This window comes from Lepidochelys kempii, chromosome 6 (assembly GCF_965140265.1).
Source record: "Lepidochelys kempii isolate rLepKem1 chromosome 6, rLepKem1.hap2, whole genome shotgun sequence".
Taxonomy (NCBI): domain Eukaryota; kingdom Metazoa; phylum Chordata; order Testudines; family Cheloniidae; genus Lepidochelys; species Lepidochelys kempii.
In genome coordinates, this window is record NC_133261.1 from 106646748 (window position 1) to 106672037 (window position 25290).

General features: G+C 43.1%; 1 protein-coding gene across 1 annotated transcript in view; it reads left to right on the plus strand.

Annotated features, from left to right (window-relative positions):
- The first annotated feature begins 13301 nt into the window (after nucleotides 1–13301).
- The window catches only part of TUNAR (transmembrane neural differentiation associated intracellular calcium regulator), a 67857-nt gene continuing 55868 nt past the window's right edge, over nucleotides 13302–25290 (plus strand). The window contains exon 1 of the mRNA XM_073350717.1: nucleotides 13302–13331. Coding sequence (XP_073206818.1) covers nucleotides 13319–13331 — 13 coding nt within the window. The 5' untranslated portion in view covers nucleotides 13302–13318. The remainder of the gene's footprint in view (nucleotides 13332–25290) is intronic.

The following is a 25290-nucleotide window of genomic DNA, read 5'->3' on the forward strand; positions in this document are numbered from 1 at the left end:
AGTTTGTGTGAAGAGTTTTTCTTTTTTATTAGGACTTTGACAAAATAGGGGACCTACTTTCCATTGGTACATGCTGTTCTCACTTTTCAGAGTACAGGAAGAGAGTGACTGATTCCACATTCCCACTGAAGGTGGGGGCAGGTGACAATACTCATCCATGGATATATTTTAAAAGAAATACCTGGCACTACTGCTCTTTAGTGTCTTTCAAAGGCATAAAGTATTTGTGCGAGCCTTAGGGATAAATCATCTTTGTCAGGGATGATTTAGTGGTATTAAGAGTTGGGGTGAACTTCGCCTAGGCAGAGAGAGCTCTTCACCCCGCCCTTCAATATGGTGGTGGAATTTTAACAAAGAGATCTCAAGGGATCCCCCCGCCTCTTTGCTTGGAGATTTTAGATTCATTTCAACTCAGCATTCACAGGAAAACTCAGAGAAGTTTTAATTTTGACAAATCGGCATTTTCCAATGAAAAAACTTTTTGACAAAAAATTCCTGACCAGCTCTACTCCTAGGTTGTGGCTTCTGTACTGTTCTTCCCTGAAAGTTGCAGCACAGAATCTAGATGAGTGAATTTAGCGCTCGTATGAGCTACATTCCTCTTCTCCCACCTCAGTGGTTTCAGTGAGGTGTTCACTTCAAAGTCTGTAGTAGAGAGAATTGTTTAAAGGCTGATATTAAATCAGTGTAAAAGACAAAACAGTCCCCCAGGCTCTTAAAATATTAGACAAAAATGTCAAAATTGATTTGGTTACTGTTCATCAACTGCACAGCTTGTGGGGTATTTTTGGTAAAATACCTGATAAATAAAATTTTCGAAAGCACCTACGAAATTTAGAAGAATGTGTCTGTCGACCTAGCTACTGCTGCTCAGGGCGGTGGAGTTCCTACCGTGACAGAACTCCCTTCTCTCTCTCTAGTCTGCATCTACACTATGGGGTTACAGCAGCATAGCCATGGTGCCATAGCTATGCCATTGTAGCACCTCTAGTATAGACATGGCCTTAGATGCTTTTGAATAGGTACCTAATGGCGATAAGCAAAGGCAACTCCATTTAAACAATCTGACAGTAACTTATTATTACTAGTATTTTCAGTAATTAGATAGATTTAGCACTAATTGACAAGCACTTAGAAGAAACGGCTTTTAAGATCACGGTGTCTTTCTTGACAGCTCTTTCTGTCTGGGGACTCAGAACTACAGTCCTTGTCTAGGTTATGTAAATTAAATTTGATACTGGATAAAGTCACTTTATTATTCTTATGTTTTAGAGAAGCTTATGTTCTGAAAGGTGTCATGAGATCACCAACTTGCATCTGGAAGTCTACTAGAGATGCTTAGAAGGGGCCATGGTTTAATATCTCTTCCAAAGAATGGCATCTCTAGCAATGTAGCACTGCCCTTCCTGCAGGAAATATAGCTCTTAAGATGAGACCTCAATTCACAGCAATTAAAGATGGATGGATGAAGGTCAGTTTGTTCATCCTCTGCCAACACATAATTGTTCCCTACAGTACAGCATATACTTGAATGCTTTGCTGGTGTAGGGGTGAAATTCTGGCCCCCTAGAAATTGATGGGTTTTGATGGAGCTTCTGCCACTGTTCTTGACAGACTATTCCACAGTCTAATGGCTTTATTATTAGACTTAATATCAGGAACTTCAATAATTTTTCCTGTGCTCAATTTCATCTCATGATTCTTCTCTATGCCAGTTAAATGATATTGTGAGCTTTTGTGACACAGACTTTGTCTTCCAATTTGCTTGTGCAGTGCCTAGTGCATTGGAGCCCTCATCCTGAATGGGGCCTTTGGATGCCACTACAAAACAAATAAGTAACAATTTTCATACCCTGGACAATTCTTCTTAATTGTGTATGACCTTCAAATACTCCTATGAGATCCATCTTAGTAAAATATCTGTAACGTGGCATCCATAGATGGAAGGTACTTTTTTCCATGCAAAATAGTTGCAACCCCACAAACCAGTATGCCTGTTCCCAATACAAATGTTCTTCTAGTCAGTTACATTTCATATTCTGTTTGAACTTTCTTAGCAATTAATATTCTATCCTGCCATTTAAGCTCAGAATTGTGTTCCCAATATCAGGCAAGCTTTGTTTTCTGTGATCAGCAAAGTATCCTGTTTCTATATTGAGTTCTGCTGTCATTTCTGGAGGTATCTCACATTAATCAGGGAGGCTACTTTGTCAGTTACTGGAGCTAATGTTATCACCAAACTTTAAGTGTGAAGGTGAAATAATAATGACTCTTGCCTCGCTAAATCGCATTAAGACAGCTGTATGGCTTTCCTGATAGTTTATTATATTAATCTTTAAGAACACTGACTGATTTGTTTTTATCATCAAGAAAGACTTTGTCTTATGAATATGACTCAGGAGCATAGGTCAGTCTTTTTCAAATCACGTCTTCATAAGAAGCACATTGATTCATTGTATTCTTCTACTGCAATCTATATGTCACTGAAATTTATTTGCCCTGATGCCACTGCCAGGCTACCATTAAATTGTTAAAGGGTATTCAGGAAATGTTACTGCAGTAACCTTTTGAGAAAGACCTATTGAAATGTTCATTAGCTTTTGGAAAGCGTAACCCTTTCTGTGTTTAAGACTTGCCACTGATCACTATGTGGGAATGGAATATTTATATTGATGACGGGTATGTTTTTTCTTTAGGCAAATGCAAACAGATACTTCCAGCCTGAATTACTTTTATTTTAGATTAAGACAACAAAACAAGAGAGCACAAAAGTGAAGTCTGCATCAGAGAGCACACTGTGTGAGTGAATATATATATATATATATATATATATATATATATATATATATATATATATATACATACATATGCGTATACGTGCGTCTCTTCTGACAGTCTGGATGGAACTTCAGGAACAAAATGACTCAATCTCTATTTGCCTGCAGTTTAGGAATTTAAAGTTGCAGTACACAGAATAAAAAAAATAAGTGCTTAGTTAAATACTGCACAGTGATCGACTGATTATACATTTTAGGTATTTTTAGTGGGTGGGAAGGAATTATAATGTTTGTATGTATTTTTCACTGTAGAACTAAATTATTGAGGAGTACAATCACCTCCGATGGGGTAACCTTTAAAAGATCCAGAGATCCATTCAGACATTTAGATGCTATTCAAGGTTTCCTCTATATAGTCAGATCTTTGCAGTCTGCATATTGGGCAGGAAATCTCAAGACAACAGGTTGTAAGATTTCCATTTTCTAATCCGGCTGGACATACTGTGAGAACACATGATATTAAACTGTTGACCCTAGTGATCGAGAGCATTTTTTTAAGACTGGAAATGGAAAGAAGGATCTCTCAATATGCATAGTTTCTACATTTTTATTATTTTATTGAGGCATAGAAATTTGAAACAGCCACAATATACCTACCATACAGGTTTGCAACAATGAATGGCAATATCCAAAAATACATGAAGAGGATATCTACCTGGCAAAGAAAAACCTGCCACACTGAGTCTCAGAGCTGGGTCAACTGACTTAGTCTTTCAGGGCTTGGGCTGCAAGGCTAAAAATAGCAGTGTACATTTTGGGCTTGGGCTGGAGCCTGGGCTCTGAGACCCTCCCCCAACCCCGCCACTGGGTTTCCAAGCCCAGACTCCAGTGTGAGCAGGAACGTCTACACAACTATTTGTAGCCCCACAGCCTGAGCCCCATGAGCCTGTCAGTTGACCCAGGCTCTGAGTTTCACGGCTGTGGGTTTTTCTTTTTAGTGTAGAAATACCCTAAATAGAAATAGTGAAACTTTTCTATAAGTGAAAATGGTAAATTAATTATTCATTACACTCTTGTTCTGTTGCTGAGAACTTTATTGTTAGCTAATAACTTCAGAGCTTATTAACTCTTAAGTTGTCACTTTGGATGGGCTATCACCAGCCGGAGAGTGAATTTGTGTGGGGGGGTGGAGGGTGAGAAAACCTGGATTTGTGCTGGAAATGGCCCACCTGATGATCACTTTAGATAAGCTATTACCAGCAGGACAGTGGGGTGGGAGGAGGTATTGTTTCATATTCTCTGTGTATATATAAAGTCTGCTGCAGTTTCCACGGTATGCATCCGATGAAGTGAGCTGTAGCTCACGAAAGCTCATGCTCAAATAAATTGGTTAGTCTCTAAGGTGCCACAAGTACTCCTTTTCTTTTTGCGAATACAGACTAACACGGCTGTTACTCTGAATCTTGTGAGTTTAAATCTCTTCTGACATGAATCGTTTATGTCCTGCAGTGTGAGTTGTAATAGTTGGAGAGCTAATACAGTTAAACCAGGTTTTAATTAGGTCTATGGAAGCTTAGAATGGTCCTTGCTCTCACAGCATTTTCATTCCCATTTGGTGGGTAAGAAAAAAATTCATGTTTAAATAAATAAGTAACTTCACTTGACTGTATTCCTGTACTGAGATATAGAAGAAAAAACGGGATTCCCTAGTTGAAATTTTTTTCAGTCAAGTGAAAGGGTATTTTCCTCTTTCTAATAATACTTTTTATTTCTGTAGCTCTTTCATCTGAAGTTGTCGGCATGCTGTACCCTAGAGTAATTTAGCCTCATTATTCCTTTCTGAGGCTGGGAAGCGTCATTTTACACAGGATGAAATGAAGTCACAGAGAGAGAAAATGGCTTGCCCAAAGTCACACAGGAAGTGTGAGGAAGAGCCAGAGATAGAATCAAAGGACTTCTCTACAGGGTGATTTTAGTGCATGGCAAGCCAGGGTGCAAATCTACAGTGCATTAGTTTGCCATGCACTAACTGGCCGTGTGGACCCTACTACTAAAAGTTCCATCCTAAAAAGCATTGTGAGAACATTAAGGTTGCAAAATCAAGTGCTCAACGATTAGGAAATACCGGTATTGTGGCCCATGCAACCATAATTCAGCCCTTGTACGTATGCATTATGATACAATCTTTAATTACTGTTTGTTTTTTCCACAGGACTCCTGCCTCTTTCAGTGCACTGGATGGATGGTGCTCACTGCATGTTTATTTGTTCAATATTTCTTTTTATCCTCATCATTCAATGTGTGGCCCCAGACCGAATTTACTGTACACCATCCAAACCCTACACAGAGTACAGAATTATTAATTTTCTCATGGGCTTCTCTGTGGTGCTATCACTGCAGTATCTTAGTGCTTTGCAAATGTTAATGCATTTATCTTCACAATATCCCTTTGAGGTGCGGTGGCATTATTATCCCCATTTTACAGATGGGGACTGAGGCACAGAGATTAAGATCAAAATTGTCTAAAGTGTTGGCTAAAGTGTCGGGTGATTTTGGTGCCCAATCTGTGAAACCTGGGACTTGATTTTTCTGAGTACTCTGTATTTTAGAGCAGTTTATACGTTCAAAGCATAGGCACCTACTCCTTGGGTGCTCCAAGGCTGGAGGACTCATGCGGGAAAATAGTGGATGCTGAGCACCCACCAGCAGCCAGCTCCCGCCGCCAATGCCTCCCGCCTGCCGATCAGCACCTCACCCGCCCTCCCAGTGCCTCCTGCCCACTGCCATCAGCTGTACTGCGGTGTGCAGGAGGGGCTGGGGGTGAGGGGGAGAGGGAGGAGCAGGGATGGGGCGCGCTTGTGGGAAGGGGGCATGAAGAGGTGGGGCAGGGCAGGGGCGGGGGCTTGTAGGAAGGGGTGGAGTAGGGGCAGGGCAGGGACAAAGCAGGGGTGGGAAGAGGGGGGCAGGGGTGGGGACTTGGGGAAAGAAGTGGAGTGGGGGGCAGGGGCTGGGGCAGAGCCAGGGGGTTGAGTACCCCCGGCAGATTAGAAAGTCAGCACAGCTGGTTCGAAGCACAGGTCCCATTGACCACAGCTGCAACTGTCAGTGCTCAGCACTTCTGCAAATCAGACCCCAGGTCTCTCAAACTGGGAACCCTGAGAATTAAGAGCACACGGTGGCCACCTATGGAAAATTTGGTTTACATAACTTGCCCAGCATCCCTTGGGAACGCTGTGGCAGAGGCAGTGATAGAGTCCTATTCACCAGTGTGGCATTCAGTCACATTAACCACAATACCACCCTTTCTTTTCCTGCAATCCTTGCCCCTGTTGTTGCCCAGGCAGCCTGAAGGAGAAGGAGGAAACAGCCTCTGTGGAACTCAGAGAGTTGAGCTTCTCAGTGAAATGTTTGTAAGAATTTTTTTGACATGGGGAAAACAATCTATTCCCCCCCCCCCCCCCCCGCATCTCATTCTCAGAAACAACTGAACCATTTTAGCGGAAACTTCCTAAATTAATTCAGCCTGAGGCAGACATCTGATGTGGAAAATTTTACCTCAACTGGTTTAAGTTTGGCAAAGTTATAAGCAACTGAAAACAGGATCTTGTAATCGAAAGTGTTGGGCAAACGTAACTATAGGTGTCGCTACCTGCCGAGTGTGTGCGTGTGTGTGTATATATATCGGGGTGGCCAACCTGTGGCTCCAGAGCCACATGCGGCTCTTCAGAAGTGAATATGGAGCTCCTTGTATAGGCACCGACTCCGGGGCTGGAGCTACCGGTGCCAACTTTCCAATGGGCCAGGGGGTGCTCACTGCTCAGCCCCTGGCTCTGCCACAAGCCCTGCCCCCACTCCACCCCTTCCCACCCCCTCCCCTGAGCCTGCTATGCCCTCGCTCCTTCCCCTGCTCACCATGAAACAGCTGATTGGGAGGATGGGGGAGGCGCTGATCGGTGAGTCAGCTGGTGGGCAGGAGGTGCTAGGAGTGGGGCCGGGGGGGTGATGCGGGGCTGCTGACGTATTACTGTGGCTGTTTGGCAATGTACATTGGTAAATTCTGGCTCCTTCTCAGGCTCAGGTTGGCCACCCCTGATATATATATATATATATATTGCACATAGGACACTACATTACATGAACATTATTAAGATGTTAAAGTCAAGTACTCCAAAGTTAGGAAATGCTAGAATAAAGGTTGTCTGTTCAATCTTAATTGGCCCCCCTTGTGCATATGTATTATGATAATTTTAATTTAATGATCACATACTATTTTTTCCAGAGGACCCCTGCCTCATTTAGTGTACAGAATGGACGGTGCTCACCTGACAAGCAGTTATTCAATATTTTGTTTTCTCCTCATTGCTCAGTGTGGGACCCCATGCTTTACTGACTGCTCACTATTCAAACCCTGGTTTGAAGATAGAATTATTAATTTTCTCATGGGCTTTTCTGTGGTGCTGTCACAAGGTGGCTCTTCATTTAAGAAGGAAGAAGCTAGTTAGGGTGGCCACTGACACATTCCCAGAATGCTGAATAGTTTGGTACTTCCAGGAATGGCATGTGCCTCTTCCCCCGCCCCCTGCTGGGGTGTGACTTTGTATGCACTGTGAGTGCAAGGTCACACCGGTGGGAGGAAGTGCAGTGCACTCTTCCAAATTGTGTCCTCTGTCAGACATCTACATCTGACATCTAGTTTTGTCTCAGTACCAGACAGGGGACAAACAACCCAAAAGAAGACTGTGTCTTGTTTAAAATCAAATGAATGCTCCGCCTAAGAATACAGCAGCCGCAACTCAGCTACTTCCCAGTTAGGGTTATAAGAAAGCGCCCAAGCCATATAAATGTGGAGAGACTGAGACAGTAGACACCCTGTCAGGAAAAGGGGCAGGTGAGAGCTGCCTGCATCAGTCAGGAAAGAGGCAACTGCCTGGCAACATCTTGAAAGAGTCAGGAGATTGGCAAGTGAAAGTTGCCAGAATCTAGGAGGTCCCTGTAGGAAGTTACATATTTTCCTGGGGGAAGGCTGAAGGCAGGAGAGTGATTTGCCAGCTAACGTGCCCAGGCCAGAAGGTTGGGGAGGGCTGAAGGCACAGGAGTAATGGAGGGACTTACCCGCTGACATCTCCATGTTGGAGAGCTGGAGCCAGGTGATCACTGGAAGGGCCTACTTGTTGGCCTGTCTCTGAGATCAGACCGTAATGGAACAGGTGAAGTGAGGCATGATTCTCTGGTGAGGATGAACTCCCAGCACAGAGGCTTGCAGGGGAGCTGTGTTCTTGATGGGAAGAGCACGGTTGCACTCCTGCAGGAAGGGCTGGAGTGGCTGCCCTGGTAAAAGGACAGGAGTGGAGTGAAGAAGAGCCTAGGTGTGGCGGAAGCTGTGGTATTTGCTATGTCAATGGTCAGGAGGATGTGGGATTGTAAGGACTATATACACTGGGTGTGAGAAATGGACTATGTTTGGGGCTTTTGTTATTGATTATTTGAACTATATTTTAGTAACAAACTGGCCCCAAGGAGGATCTTAGGGAGTCAAGAAAGCATGCATGGAGTTACTGGTCACCCTAAAGGAGGGAAATTGAAGCAAACATGTTGCAGCTTGCTGGACAGTGTTCCAGGTGGGGCTTCCCTCTGACAGGTGCTTATCACAATAATATTTGTGTATTTCACAAACATTAATTAGTTAATCTTTACAACAGGGATGAGATGAGGGAGTATTATTAGTCCCCCATCTGTAAAACGGGGATGAGGCACAGAAAGGTTAAGGACAAAAGTTTCCACTAGTTTTGAGTGCCCAATTTGAGACACATAGGACCTGATTTTTTTAGAGTACATAGCACTTTCTATGTTCAAAGCACAGCTCCCATTGACTTCAATTGCAGCTGTTAGTGCTCAGCAGTTCTTCAAATCAGAGCCCAGGGTCTCAAGTCAGGCACCCAGAGAATAAGGAACACGTAATTAGTGACCACCTGTGAAAAGTTTGGTTTAAGTGACTAGCCCAGGATCACATAGGAACTTTGTGGTAGAGGCAAGGAAAGAATCCAGTTCTCCAGGGCAGCGTTCACCTGCCTTAACCATGAAACCTTCCTTTCTCTTCCTGTCATCCCCTGCCTCATTCATGACACACCTTCCAGCTTCTGCACAGATGAAGCAGGAGTCCTACTGACAACAGTCTCCTTCACTATACAAGAGAGATTCATTCACAGAGCATGCCCAGCCAGTGCACTGAAGGAGTCCTATGGGTGGATGGAGAATGCTCAGTTGCTCTGTGGGGATGACACAGGAGCAGTCTGATCGCAGGTAGGACCTGTGATGGGTTGGAGCATACTCAGTGGCTCTGTGGGACTGGTGCATGCACAATCTGGTCAGCACTGAGAGCTGTGAAAGGCTCAAGCATGCTCAGTGAGGACAGCATCTTCAGAGATTTTAGCTGCTAAAATCAAAGAAGTTTCTATGAGCATGTGTGAACTGTGATTGTTTTTTTCCCCAAAGGCTTATGAATTGGCCAAATGTGGGCAGATTTTCCTGGGGAAGAAAAAAGGCACACCCTGATAGAAAGGTCACCTTCTGCCAAATGTCAGGTCCCTGCTCCAGAGCATGAAAGTGCTAAATCTTTTAGAGGAAAAGGTCACAAGGAATTTTTTTAATATGGGAGAAACAATGTATTTTTCCCCTAGCCTTGTTCTCAGAAAAATAACAGTTCGGGCTGAAATTTTACAAAAACAAATAATAATAAGCCTGAGGCAGATGCATATATATAACATTTCAACATGAGTGGTTAAAGTCTGGCAAAGTTATAAGCAACTGGAAACAGGCAACCTTGATAATAGGCTTCCTGCCCCAGGTATAATATTTTGCTTTTGTTAGCATGATAAGAAAAGATGTTAATCACACTGCCTACTTTTACTCTTCTTTTAATCTCCTTTGCCAATCTTTTCTGTTTCCCTTTGTAGGAAACGAGGCATGAAAATCAGCACCATGTAACCAGCCAGTTGTCTATAGACCATAAGCAAGTGATCAGCAGACCACCACAGTAGTTCACAGGCCCCTGTTTGGAAAACCTCTGGTTTAGAGCATAAATGACTCCAACAATTGTTTGTCAGTGGAATTTTGCAGAGTTGTGAATATGCTAGATATGATGTAATCGTAAAGATAAAGTGTCCCCTGTTAAGGAAAAGTTAGCACATGTGACTCCATTTTGGTTTGGGGCCCACCATTGTCCAAAAACAAGCACATCATGCACCAGGAGGCGTGTTCCTTAGATACTGCATTCCTGTGAAAATCCTCCTCCTTGTCTCCAGCCTGCCTTGACTCCCAGTATCTGTTTTTTTGGTCAGTCCCTAACTCCCTATCTCCTGGCCTTTGATGTGAGGCCTTCCATCCTGATAATAAAAGTTACTGATGCATGGCTTTAGGACCATGCTATGTAATTAACATACTGGTTTAGCACGAGGAATGCACCAAGCAGGGATAGGTGGTAGATAAGAAAAGGGTTTGTTTATTGGCTAAGGTTTCCGATGCACGAGGGCAACATGCTTTGCTAAGGGCAACATGCTTTGCTAAAAAGTATATAACCTTTGTATAATCTGTATTCGGGGTCCCCTCCTGGCTAGCAGGGGGGCACCACGCTCAAGCGTAATAAACTTAGTGTTTTTTGGGAACTCTGCAGTTGTGGACTTTGTTTATGTGCCTCAGCCTAGATTCGAACTGTGCGTGACCTATCAGATATAATTCACAGCATTTGTGTGCGTGTCCTACCAGGTGTAATTCATAGCATTTGTGTGCGTGTCCTATCAGGTATAATTCGTAACACCCCCTCTCATGCCCAGCTAGCTTAAAAGAGGGCACCTGGAGCTGAGAAGAGAGAGAGACCTAGTGAGTCAAGCCTGCCTGGGAGCACGGACTGGAAGAGCAAAGAAATGAGCATGTGAGAGCTGCCTGAGAGAGACAGAGTCTGCAGAGAGCCACAAGCTCTGCAGGCCCTCCGTGGGAAAAGAGAGGAATTGGCTGGGAGACCAGCAGAGGGCTTAGTCCACTGACCTTCCCGAGCTAGCAGGCTGAACAGGGCTGAGAGCTAGCGGCGGGAAGCACAAAGGGACTTAGGTGTTGCAATGCTGAGCATCACAGTGCCTAACCTTTAGGTGCCTTAAAAAAACAAACAAACAAAAAAAAAAACAGATCCACAAAGCCTGAGTTAGGTGCCTAGGCTCCCAGTACATTGAATGGGAAGAGACAGTCTCTTTGGAATGTGATCCACAAAAGCCACAAGGCGAGATAGAATGCTGCCTAAACCAGCCCATGGGAGATGCTGACAAGAGCGTTGTCAGCCCACTCCTCTCTCAGAGATAGGCACCGAAATCCAGGCTGCAGGGAGGCACCTATTTTTGCTTAGCGATTCAGAGATGTGAACCCACCACCTGGAATCCGGCAGCTTAGGTGGCTAAGTCACTTCTCAAAGAAATGAGTTAAGTGTCTGCTTTGCTCCACACCAAATGCCTGGGGGAGGGGATGGTGGTCACCATATAACTTTCAGCTCAGTGGTTAGAGCACTCTCCTGGAATGGGACAGCCAAGGTTCAATTCCCTCCTCTCTGCCAGAGGAGAAAAGATTTGAATGTTCCATTTCAAGCATTTCCTCCATAAGTGTCTACCTTAGGGGTGGGCAAACTATGGCCTGCGGGCCGAATTGGCCCCTCAGGGCTTTGGATCTGGCCCGCAGGATTGCCCCCCATGGTGCTGCAGGCCCCACGCCACTCTCAGAAGTGGCCTGCAGCACGTCCCTGGGGCCCCTGGGCAGGGGGGGCAGAGGCCTCCATGCGTTGCCCTTGCCTCAAGGCACTGTCCCCTGCAGCTCCCATTGGCCGGGAACAAGGAACCGTGGCCAATGGGAGCTTCGGGGGAGGTACCTGGAGCTGTGGCAAGCGGTGGGGGGGCCATGCAGGGGTGTGGTTCTGGCCGCTTCCCAGAGCGGCACCATGTGGGGCCAGGGCAGGCATGCAGGGAGCCTGCCCTGGCCCTGATGCACACCGCTGCCACCCCAGAGCCCACCCCCCAGCTCCCTGCCCTAAGCCTCCTGCCTGCACCTCACACCCCTCCTACACCCCAACTCCCTGCCCTGAGCCCCCTGTCGCACCCTGCACCCCTCCTGCACCCCAATCCCCTACCCTGAGCTGCCTCCCGCAGTCTGCACCCTTCCTGGACTCCTGCCCTGAGCCCCCTCCTGCACCCCAACCCCCTTCCCTGAGCCCCCTCATGCACTCCTCACCCCTCCTCTGCCCCAATCCCTTGCCTTGAGCCTGTTCCTGCACACCGCACCCCCTCCCACACGCCACACTCCCTTACGCACTCCAACCCCCGCCCCGGCCCTGCATACAATCTCCCCACCCAGATGTTGCCCTCAGCCCAAAAAGTTTGCCCACCCCTGGTCTACCTGTTTCTTCAGCATGCACCATTAGTTCACAAATCACGCCCAAAATCCTTTGTTCTGGATATATCAGTTCTTTAAAGATGGAGCAGTGACACAGCTGGGATACTGTGCACCCCTAAAGTTCCCTGCCACACCTGACTGAGAAGTGTGGATACCCTTTTTGGAAGAGGGGACCAGATTGGCAGAATTTCTGAAGCCTCATAAAAGCAATTAGGGGCTAACCTACAGAAAAAATTACTAAAGTGGTTCCCTTGCAGATCTGGTGATGACCACTTCAACATGATATTGGCAATACAGGCAGTTTCCTGCTGCCCTCGATGGGTATTGTGGCAGAAGAATGATATAAGAAAGACAAAATAAATTACAGAAACAGAAAATATGGTCAGCAAGTAATGCAAGCTAGTAAGATGGAGGAAAAGACCTGAGTCAGAAACACAAGTTGAGGTAGGAAATTGTAACTAAATATATATATATAATTGTATACTTGTGTAATTGATGTGGGGTATTAGATTAGATTTGAGTTGGAGGTTTAAGTGGTAAAATATAAGTAGGCTGACACCAGAGGGGTAAGGGACTAATACATATGTATCACTGATGAGTGTGTATTAGGTATTTAAGAAAGATAAGGCTGTCATGCAAGGCCTATAGGCTCTAGGTCTGTAAGATATAGCTTGGCCATAGAAGGCCTCAGGCCAGAAACAGGTCAGCATGACTAGTTGACTGAGAGATAACTCTGTATCCGTAAAGTGTAAAATTACGGTAAAAGATATGTTAAGGTGCTGATGTTCTGGCAACTATGCAGCAATAGACTGGAAAATATGTCACAATGTATCAGTTAGTATCACATGATGACCAGTAATAACATCTTGAGGAATTCTGCAAGGACCGCATGTTACCATAGTAACTCATTGACATAAATGCTAATGAATGAAAGAGGAACTAGGGAGTTAGCCTATGAAAAACAAGGCACCCTGAAATTAGTGGAGGGTGGAAGTACAGATAAAGAAAAGGAGCTGAAACCATTATGCATAAACATATGGTACAGGGGGCATTAGGGTAACACACTTTAAAGGCTGTATCCTGGACTGTGTGCCTTGAGGGAAAGAGATGCCAGGATGACAACTACTGGTAATGATGATGATGATAATAATGATAATAATGATTGACTTCTCAGGGTCTGTACCAGGAAATGTAAGAGATGCCAGTATTAGGACTAGACATGCTGTTTTACCCCTTACTTTCCTGCTGTATTGCCGTGTTTTTGATATTGTTTATTGGCTTAGTAAGATTCTTAATACAAGGACAATTGAGAACTTGTGAGTACTTCAGTTCTGGTTCTTATTACTCATGTGGTCCTAGAGTCTCCAAACCTCATGATTTTCTTAATGGTGATTCTCCCTTTGCTAATCCTGATACTGTAGTCATTTAGGAGTCCAAACTCTTAACCCAGAGCACAGTGCTCTAGTATAAAACCAATCAACAAATTAATCCAGAAATTAATAAAAATGGTGATTTTTTTATTTCGTATTGTTAACAGGAAGATATATTTTAAAAAGCAACAACATTGTTCATGGTTTGTTGGTAGAGAAGGCTCTAACTTTTCCAAAACCAAATTCGGACTCTGGCATGTTGAGGAAGAGGCAAAAGGATTAAGAACTAAGGTGTAACTCCACTGACAATGTAATTATACCAGGAATTAATTTTTTTTATTGTCTCTCATAACATAAATTTCCTTGGCTGAGTTCTGTAAGTAGTGTAAAGAATGGCAGCTCCCTGAATGTAAGGTATCTTGTAGAAAGCTTGCCCTGCTAGCATGGATTGGACTGAATAGAGACATGGGAATTATGGTTTATTATAACAATGTATAACCCACTAAATCCCCGCGCGCTCTCCCCCCCCCGTGCTTTTCCCTCCCCCTTCTTTTCTCCCCTATGACTGGATGGATGTTAACAGGCCACTTCACCTTGAATGGTCCCTTGAAATATGTTAACTACTTATGCTAACCAATCTGCTCCACCTTGTACTTAGCTGTGACACTCAGGGCATGGCTCCACTTGCAGATGTAGAGCGCGGGGAGTGAAACCAGCCCTTGGAGGCCGCAGCAGGGAAAGCGCTGCCGTGTGCTCACGCTGTCAGTTGCAAGCGCAGTGGGGCGGCCACGTTAGCAACTCTTGCAACGCCACAGAGAGCCGTGCATTGTGGTAGCTACCCCAGTGTGTGCAAGTGGCTGCAGCCTGCTTTTCAAAAGCGGGGGTGGGGGAATGGAGTGTGACAGGGAGTGTGTTGTGTGTATGTGGGGGGACAGACAGACTGTGTTTTGCGGGGCAGAGGGTGTGTCAGCATGGTGTCTTGTAAGTTCAGACAGCAGCAGAGGGAAGGGGGAAACCCTGACATCAGGACCCACCCCCACTTCTCTCTCTCTCTCTCTCTCACACACACACACACAGTGCCTGTCTCAGCAGCAGCAGCATTCCACAGTAACGGTTGCTTTGTCCAGGAGCAGATAAGCAGGCTGGGTGTCAGAAACGGAGCTTTGAAAGGGGATATCCACATGCCTGCAGCCGAGTTCAAAACAATGAGACGAGTGGCCACTTGACTTCAAGGGATTATGGGACATTTCCGAAGGCCAATCACAGTGCAATAACGCAACACATCATCCACACTGACACCCGGGCATTTCAGCCGGGGCGCAGCAAGCTCTATGCTTCTCATGGAGGTGGATTATCAGGAGCACTCCAGCTGCAGGGTCCAGGCACTCTACATGCCTTGCTAGTGTGGACATCTCAGGAGTTAAGGTGCCCAGGGCTGATTTAATGCGCTCTAACTTGCAAGTGTAGCCAAGGCCTCAAGAGTATATTTCCCAGACCTGAAGAAAAGCTCTGTGAAAGCTCAAAAGTTTGCGTCTCTCCGCAACAGAAGTTGATCCTATAAAAGATATATACCTGGTCTCTCTGCTAGCATGGTTATATAACCCCACTTATTTTAAGTAGACTTGTGCTCTCTAGGTCCCACTTAACCAGAGAAAATACAGTCATTGGAACATAGTGGAGATTTGTGACAGTAAATGTTACCTGCTGTTCTCTGCAGTAGTTTAGCCGTAAGTCTTGTGTCTCTCAGGCATGCAAGTCTTGAGCAGTGGGTTACAGTATTGTCTTTTAGTAGTGATTACTCATGATGGGTCTTCTGTACTTCTGGTACCAGAGAAGGAAACTGCAGTGTAAGCACCTCTCAGCCTTGATTTTTCTGCAGAAAAATGGTCCTCTGGGAGGAAACTCAAATAAACTAAACTGCCCTCCAGATGACTGAACACAACAGGGCCAAACCCAATTATTCAAGAAGATGCTGATATTAGTCTTTTCTCAGTGAGAAATACCAAGCAGAGACAATTCTTTGGAACTAACTAAACTCTAGATAATTAAAGGTTGCCCCCTCTGCCTTCTCCTTTGAGAAGTCTTTGAGAGGTATTGCCATTATAAAATTATTGACAAGCATGGAACAAAATCACAAAGAAAGGCGAATAGTACATATGCCACACTACAAAAGGATAATTTGCATACATTGCAATGACCAGCAGCAATGGTTTTCTACTAGTCTGCACCACATTCTCCCACTTTGCACAGAGCAAACTGAACAATTTATCTCCATATAATTGTGCTAAGGCCACAGGCATCTGAAATTCCTGATAAAATGTTGCCATCCTTTGTTGTGATGATGAATCACTATGTGTGTTTCTTCTGTGCTTGTTAATCTCGCTCTGCAGTCTGTACCCTGTATGTGTGCAAAGAGAGAAATTGAACATTGACCCTAAAGGACAATGAACTGAGAATGGTTTTTTAAACATATTTTTTTTAAGTCATCCTATTTCACTTTTCAAAGCTATCTGCTTGAATACGTCCTGCAGATGGGAAGTGTCACAATTTCTCCCACAATGGCTGATTTAGAAATGGATTAATTTATAGAGTATTTGATCTTTAAAATGAAGAGCAGGAATTAATCCCATGAACAAGAGTGCCTTACAGAAACAACAGGAGAGTGTTCTAATATATCTATCGACATGCTGAGGCCTGTTTGGGAAAACAGGGGAGCCAATCTTGGAACACAGAAGACAATAAAGAGTTCAGCTAATGTAGGGGCTGGCTGGAAAATTTTAATAGAGCTCCTTAGCCGAAGAGAATCATGAATAAGTAAGCTAATGATAGAACAATACAATCTACTCTGAGCAGTTGCAACATTTCATTTTAGTCAGTGGATTGCTTACGGCTCACAGCAATTGGCGCACCCAAGCAAAAAAACGAATGCAGTCAATCAAGCACCTGCTGCACTTTGTGTCTCTCTCAGTGGACACCAGAACCTTTGTCAGACACAGTACCAGGAACAACGGGAGGAAGTTCAAAGACCAGATTCAGTCTGTTGGTAAAATGCCACTAATTTGCTTGATGCTAGTTATATAAACATGTACATTTATATCTCCTCCATGCTGTAGTCACTATTAGTATCTTCATATCTTATTCCGATGCTCTATTGGAAAATGAAAACAAGGCTAAAGGGAAAATGTTCAAGAGCTAATTAGTAACGTAGGTGCAATGGCTCAGAGGAGTTGTAGTTCTGTTGCCTTGCATTCCCATTCTCCTCTGTGGTACCAATGACTTTCTATGAGATGTAGGCTACTAAGTGTCTGAGTCACTTTTAAAAATGGGGCTTGAGCTCCTAAATCACTAAGCCATTTCTGGAAATTTTACCCAAGGGTCTGTCTTTACTAACAGCCCAGGAAAAGATTTTGGAATAATTGTTCATAGGAATAATTGTTTAGCCTAGAGGAATAACCCATAGTTTTTGCTTCTTGGTCTTTTGCCTTGACTTGCTCACTGTTCCAAAGTCCCCTTGGAATTATTTTCTGCTTCAAGGCCACCCATTCTGCTCCCAAAGCTTTCCTTCTTTCTTCTGACTTCTTTCCCTCCTTCCAGCGCACTCTCTCTCCACTAAAACTCCAATCTTCCATGTCTTCCACATTCCTTTCTTTTATAATCCCCATTGTATAACTCTTCCCAGTACTTCTGCCTGACAAACATTCACTAGCACTGCATTCCCACAACTAGGGTCCGGATTAAGCTGGCACATGATGGCTCAACATACCCGCAATTTGATGGGTGCTTCACCAGATTCTATAGAAGTCAGTCCTTCATTTAAAAAAAAAAGTTTAATTCTTTATGCAGAAAAACTTCTTAATGAAAACCAATACAGGGCTGTCTTGCTAAGTTGCAGATTCAAACAAAAATAATACTTGTTAAGAGTAGACTGTCCCATTTCGGTCAATGGCATGTTGACTCTGAAGCCTGATGACAACACAAATCTCATCATTAACTATTTCACTACTGATCATTCCAAATCAGAAATTCAGTCTCTGGCTCTTAGTTGTAATTGATCTAAGAAGCCACATATTATAGCTGCTGTTCCCTAATTTGTGGGTGAAGCTTTTACAAGTACTCAGATACCATCATGACAGTTGTGATGCTGGCAGACCAGGTGCCAGCTCTTGCCAAGGCTTTAGGCCTCCGCTGAGCACTGACAAATTAGTTGCTGGAATGAAGTCTTTCATAGTATGGTTAAGATGGGTATTGGACTTATAACAATGTGTTTAGTGTTTAGACTTTATGAACGGTTTCAGAGTAGCAGCCATGTTAGTCTGTATCTGCAAAAAGAAAAGGAGTACTTGTGGCACCTTAGAGACTAACAATTTTATTTGAGCATAAGCTTTCGTGAGCTACAGCTCACTTCATCGGATGCATGAAGTGAGCTGTAGCTCATGAAAGCTTATGCTGAAATAAATTTGTTAGTCTCTAAGGTGCCACAAGTACTCCTTTTCCTTTTGCAGACTTTATGAAGTGTTTGTAAGTTGCTGCATCCATTAATCTCACTTATGATTTCTTTATCACCTCCTATAAGGTTAAGATTTTGCTTTGCAACTGTAAAAAATGTTTTACTCTGAAAGTGTGAACTCAGTCAGGAGGGCTCATTGCCTACCCATCACGAAAAGGACCTGGGGATTACAGTGGATGAGAAGCTGGATGTGAGTCAGCAATGTGCCAAGAAGGCCAGCGGCATATTGGGCTATATTAGTAGGAGCATTGCCAGCAGATCGAGGAAAGTGATTATTCCCCTCTATTCAACACTGGTGAGGCCACACCTGGAGTACTGCATCCAGTTTTGGTCCCCCCACTACAGAAGGGATGTGGACAAATTGGAGAGAGTCCAGCAGAGGGCAACGAAAATGATTAGGGGGCTGGGGCACATGACTTACGCGGAGAGGCTGAGGGAACTGGGGTTATTTAGTCTGCAGAAGAGAAAAGTGACAGGGGATTTGAGAGCAGTCTTCGACTACTTGAAAGGGGGTTCCAAAGAGGATGGAGCTAGGCTGTTCTCAGTGGTGGCAGATGACAGAACAAGGAGCAATAGTCTCAAGTTGCAATGTGGGAGGTCCAGGTTGGATATTAGGAAAGACTATTTCACTAGGAGGGTGGTGAAGCACTGGAATGGGTTACCTAGGGAGGTGGTGGAATCTCCATCCTTAGAGGTTTTTAAGGTCAGGCTTGACAAAGCCCTGGCTGGGATGATTTAGTTGGTGTTGGTCCTACTTTGAGCAGGGGATTGGACTAGATGAGCTCCTGAGGTCTCTTCCAACCCTAATCTTCTATGATTCTAAGAAGGCCTTGTCAAGGTTCCTCCCCCACTCTGAACTCTAGGGTACAGATGTGGGGACCTGCATGAAAAACCTCCTAAGCTTATCTTTACCAGCTTAGGTCAAAACTTCCCCAAGGTACAAAATATTACCCCCGTTATCCTTGGACTGGCCGCTACCACCACCAAACTAATACTGGTTACTGGGGAAGAGCTGTTTGGACGCGTCCTTCCCCCCAAAATACTTCCCAAAACCTTGCACCCCACTTCCTGGACAAGGTTTGGTAAAAAGCCTCACCAATTTGCCTAGGTGACTACAGACCCAGACCCTTGGATCTTAAGAACAATGAACAATCCTCCCAACACTTGCACTCCCCCTTTCCTGGGAAATGTTGGATAAAAAGCCTCACCAATTTGCATAGGTGACCACAGACCCAAACCCTTGGATCTGAGAACAATGAAAAAGCATTCAGTGTTTTACAAGAAGACTTTTAATGAAAAATAGAAGTAAATAGAAATAAAGAAATCCCCCCTGTAAAATCAGGATGGTAGATATCTTACAGGGTAATTAGATTCAAAAACATAGAGAACCCCTCTAGGCAAAACCTTAAGTTACAAAAAAGATACACAGACAGAAATAGTTATTCTATTCAGCACAATTCTTTTCTCAGCCATTTAAAGAAATCATAATCTAACACATACCTAGCTAGATTACTTACTAAAAGTTCTAAGACTCCATTCCTGGTCTATCCCCGGCCAAGACGACTACAGACAGACACAGACCCTTTGTTTCTCTCCCTCCTCCCAGCTTTTGAAAGTATCTTGTCTCCTCATTGGTCATTTTGGTCAGGTGCCAGCGAGGTTACCTTTAGCTTCTTAACCCTTTACAGGTGAGAGGAGCTTTCCCCTGGCCAGGAGGGTTTTCAAAGGGGTTTACCCTTCCCTTTATATTTATGACAGGCCTATAAAAACTAAATGGGCCATTGTGGGGCACCACACTATAACGACTTTGTTAATTGCCCCTTCAGACCCAGGAAGAAGTTATGTGCAAAAAGGCTCATCACCTCAGCTTTAATTCTGGAAGAAGGAAATAAAAATAGCTGACAAGAAATTTTTTCATATCTTGTGCTGTTTGGACTCTCACAGGGCTGGAGCTACGTAACAGAAGCAGAGACCCCTTGGCTTAGCCCTAAAACACATTCAGAGCTGAAAGATTACTGTAATTCTGTCATCTTTTAAAACCATAGACTGACTAATTTGTATATATATGCTTGCCTGCTTTAATCTTGTAATATCTCATTTCTTTTATCAGTTAATAAATCCTTAGGTAATTTACTATAGGTAAGATCTAAGGTACAAATTAACCTGGCGTAAGTGATTGGTCCTTTGGGACTGGGAGTAACATGAATATTGTAATATATTGGTGTAAAGTGACCATCTGTCACTGAGTCCAGCTTGCCTGGGTGGCAAGAGAGACTGGAGTGCCCAAGGGGACTGACTGTAACTCCATGGTAAGACTGTTATAGCACTTGATGAGTTCACACTTGCTACTGGGGTGGTAAAATCTAATTATAGAACAACCGGTTTGGGGTGTCTGCCCTGCTTCTTGACAGTTTGCCTTGAGGTTGGCATTTGTGGCCGTGAGCCACTCCAGACAGCATGGCAATTGGCATAAGGTTTCTGGTGTGAATGCTCACTAAACATGAATTTAAAAATTGCTTTTTGGGAGTATTTGAATATGTATGCCCAAAAATCTCTTACAGCAACATCCTAGAAAATGTCCTAGGTAACTGAATCATATTATTGTTCATAAGTGGACACAAAAGGGGTGTGAACACTGTCAAAATAAGTTAGTTTTCAAAATTTAAAAAAGGATATTTGCCAAATTGTTTTGGCATTATTCACCCAGCATTCAATATAGATTGATGATAACTGTTCCATACCGATAGTCATTCTAAATGTTGGATCTCATTATAAATGCAACAATTTTGTAATAATGAAAGGTTGAAGTGATTAATTTATAAGAAAAAGTAAAAAACCTCCAGTAAGCTTGTATATATAGCTCAGTTTAAGAAATGACTAAATGGGGTGTGTCAGGAGACAACATGATACAAGTATTTGCAGAGTTTCAACACCTCTGGATAGAGAGGAATTATTTCGGATTGTCTACTGGTGTTATACCTAGTAGCAATGGGTTGGTACTTTTAAAATGAAAACATAGACTGAATCTGAGGAAAAAATTCCTGACAGTGAATCCTTTAGGTGGTCTCCTAAGGAAAAAGGAAGCTCTATTACTTTAAAACAAGACTTGCAAAGAAAAGGAGAATGCACTGTTGCAAACTATGGTATACTGGCAGAGGGTGGGCAGTGATCCAATGGAGTCACTGGAATCTGATTCTGATAGCTTTGCCTTTCTGCTCCTTGAATGGCATGACTTTGTCCCCCAGTATTCATTGTGAGACTAATGGCTTTAAGGCATACTCACATTTGTAGATGTTGCAGGGAGTAAGGGACTAAGACCCCTTGTATAACCACATATTGTGCTATCTCACAGATCACCAGACCAGGTTCTTCCTCTAAATGCACTGAAGGGGGACAGGCAGCATTCATGTGTGCAACATTTAATTGCTTAGATTTATCAAACACTTTTTTTCCTACGAGTTTAATTTAACAGTGTTCTTTGACTAAATTGAATACATTTGCTCTGTGAAGCAATTTGCCACTCACATATGAATTATATATATATACAGTTGCTTTACCCTTATATATATTTTCATTTTCAAATGAGAGTAAATTCTTATATCCCTGAAACATTCTGCTGCTGGATTTAGGAATGTTTATGAGAACATATTGAGGTACAATGTGTTTCAGCTCTTGTTTGTCCTTTGTTACATATTACCATCTAAAGAAACAAAAGTATAAGTTTTAAAAAGCAATAATTACTGAATGTGAAATACTGCTTGGAATTGCTCCTGAGTGATCATTTTGGTAGGTGAATGGAAAAAAGCCGGTAATGGAAAAGCAGCTTTGTATGTAAAGAATGGAACTAAGTATGCACCAAAACCAAATAGATAAGAGAGCAGAGTACACTTTGCACAAGTAAAGGCAGTGTGGCCCCTTTGGTAGGAGCTATAAGTTCACACCCAACATTGTAGCAGCTTCCCTCTTTAATTCTGAATTGCAGCCAGTGGAAGCCATGGGTAACGTTCTGCTGGCATTCTCTCTCGACTTACAGCAGGTCAACACCACTGAAATCAATGGAATTGCTCCAGATTTTCACCAATGTGAATGAGGCGCTTCAGTTCCATCTTGCTATACAGCTACATAGGAATTGCCATAGTGCATCAAACCTAAGGTCCATCTATTCGTTTATTCTGTCCCCAATAGTGGCCAGTGACCAGGTATTTCAGAGGAAGATTAAAAAAACCACTGTGATAAATAATTATGGGATAACCAACCCCCAAAGATAGTTTTCTCCTAACACCCAATAAAGACCTGACATGCAAGCTCCATCCTGATCCAAGCATAATATTCTGGTACATGTAATTTCCACAGGCAGCACATGTCTGTTAAAGATGAGCAGGGTGAAGGGCCCCTTTTGACCTGCACACACTGTGCTTTGACCATGCCTGGAATAATACATTGTTTGATATGATTCTATCACTGAGGGCTTTTTTATAAAGATAATTGTGTAAGCAAAGGTCTCACTGCAACTTTTTTAGAATTGGCCAGAGCTTTAACTCCTCTTCCTTAGAAACTGATGGTCATTTCACAATGAAATTTTCTGCTGCTGTCCATGTAAAAGAGCTAGTTGGGAAAGCATCATGGTATGATATGTGATTGGCCAGGAGATGGAATTATTCAGTCTTGAATGAAAGAATTATTTTATCTTTATGATTTTATCCATCACCTATTCCAACTCTAGGCATGTCACAGAAACTAAAATACATAACAATAGTGAAAAATGTGTGAATTCTTCACTCCCACATTGCTATTATCCAATTATTACCTACTGCCAACAGTTAATAAGAAATCCTCCCAACAGTAGTGAAGATGAGTACTGAGAAACATAGTGAGCTTTTCACCTTTAATGGTTGCTCACTTGTTTGAGTATAGACTAGGAGTGAAATCCTGGTCCCATTGAAATGGGAGTTTTGACATTGATTTCAGTGGGGCCAGGATTTCACCCCATGTCTTTAATGATGTTCTCTGTATAGTGGCCCATTTGAAATAATCATAGAGCATCAAATTACTTCCTATATTTTTTTTTTACACATTAGCACATTTCCTACTGGTGGTAGCTGCATTGGGTGGTAGCAAAGTTGGTAGTATTATGCAGGGCAGAGACATTTTTACTGCTGTGTCATGCAGGCCTGCTTAGAAAATGCCAGAGCCCTGTCTTCCTTTTCTACATTAGCGCTATTAGCCGTGGAGCTGCACTAGTGTTAGATGAACAGTGGGGAAAGTGCTGGCAATGCCTAATGAGAAGTAGAATAGACTCCCTATCTACAACACAGACCTTAGCGCTGAGAATGACATTGATTGGATCTTTTGTTGGCGGTCTCTGGAGAGCATCCTAGGACTACATAGTGTTGGAGACAGAGGCTGTCTGCCGTGGAATTGGGAGATGTGATTGCACCACATGTATACATACCCTTGCAATCTTTAATCTAGCTAGATCAAAGATAGCGCAAGTAACAGTAGCAGTGAAGCCAGGGCAGCACATTCAGCAGCATGGGCTAGCCCCACCCACCCAGGATCCTGGGTAGGTACTCAAGAGGCTGCTGTGGTGTTGTTGCTATTATTGCTAGAGCTAGCTAGATTGAAGCTCGCTGCAGGGTAGCCGTAGCCTTAGCGTTACTTTCTCACCCCAACCGGACGAGGTGTACCGTGTGATGGGTGAGTTTGTGCATGCTGTCACTGTTCTGTGGGCAAAGTGGGCCTCCATTTAAAGGGGACTCACTTAAAAAGGACCTTTGTTGATGCGCCCTGGTGGCAGAATTAATGGGCTGACGTGAGGTACATTTCCCCTTGGAGACTAAGGCAAAGATTGTGCAGCTCGTGAAGCAAACGGCAAAACTCACTGATTTCATTGATGTCTGATCAGATCCTTGTAGCCTTTACCAAAAGGTCACAGAAGCTGGAACAGAGAAACACTGTCCAGCTCTACTCCCTTGTGTGTCCTTCTATGTGCACTGGACATTTTTCAGCATTTTGCCAAGTGTAGTTTTAACTTTACAAATCAATAGGATTTATGTCACAGTCTTGTGTATCTCAGTCAGAAAGTGTTCATGATATTTAGTGTAAATTCCCTCTCTTAATTCCATTCCATTAATCCTAATTATTCCCCAGGTATTGCACCACCCTGTATAATTTCTCTCCATGATCCATGTTTACACTTTTCAATTATGTGAAGCCTCTTATCATCCTCATGTCCCACAGTCTGTCAGCATATTGTATTCATATTCAGAGGAATATTCCTAAGCCACTAACTTTTGCTTTTATTTGATTCATTTGCCATATTCTGAAAGGCAAAACCAGCCTAATTTTCATTAGAAAAATTATCCAGTCGGAACATAAATAATTAGGATGCAGCAACAAAAAATCCATGTGGACTGCAACATGAGGGAAAGTAGTATTCACACATTTTTTGCTTTAATTCTTGAATGCTTCCGAGTTTAATCCTTGGCTGATCTGTAATAAATGCATTTAATGTAGTTGTGTTCCAGGATTCAAAACTTGCTGCATCATAATATGGTGCCCGATTGTGAAGAAAGAATTCAGTAGCACCCGTGATAATACATTGAACACTTGCAAATGTATTCTTTCTGTCTTAGATTCTCAGATTTTGTGGTGAGAAGGAACCATTATGATCATCTAGTCTGACATCCTGCATAACACAGGCCATAGAATTTCACCTAGTGACTTCTGCAACAAATCCAATAAGTTATTGCTGTTATTATTGAACTAGAGTGTATTTTTTAGAAAGCCTGCCAAGCTTAATGTTGTATTGCAAGTGATGGAGACTCCACCACTTGTTTAGTAAGTAGTTCCAATGCCTAATTACCCTTCCTGTTAAACAATGCACAGCTATTCAGTTCATGTAAAAGTTGAAGAAATATATATAGATTTACACCTGCTGAGTGGTTAAATTGGACAATACTACAGCTGATGAACCTTGGTACCTTCTTAACCAAGTTCTCTCTTGGTACAACTCCTTTGACATTAATAGTGTTATTCCAGCAAAGAATGTGACCCTCAGGCATTTGCCCTTGGAATAAGAAAAATTATACAAGTAATTTCTTAGAGACTAAAGTTAGGTTTTGATTTTTAATTTAAAAACTAATGAAACATTTTTGACATTTTTCTGCCCTATATAATTATTGTTTTAGAGTATTATACTCTGAACAGT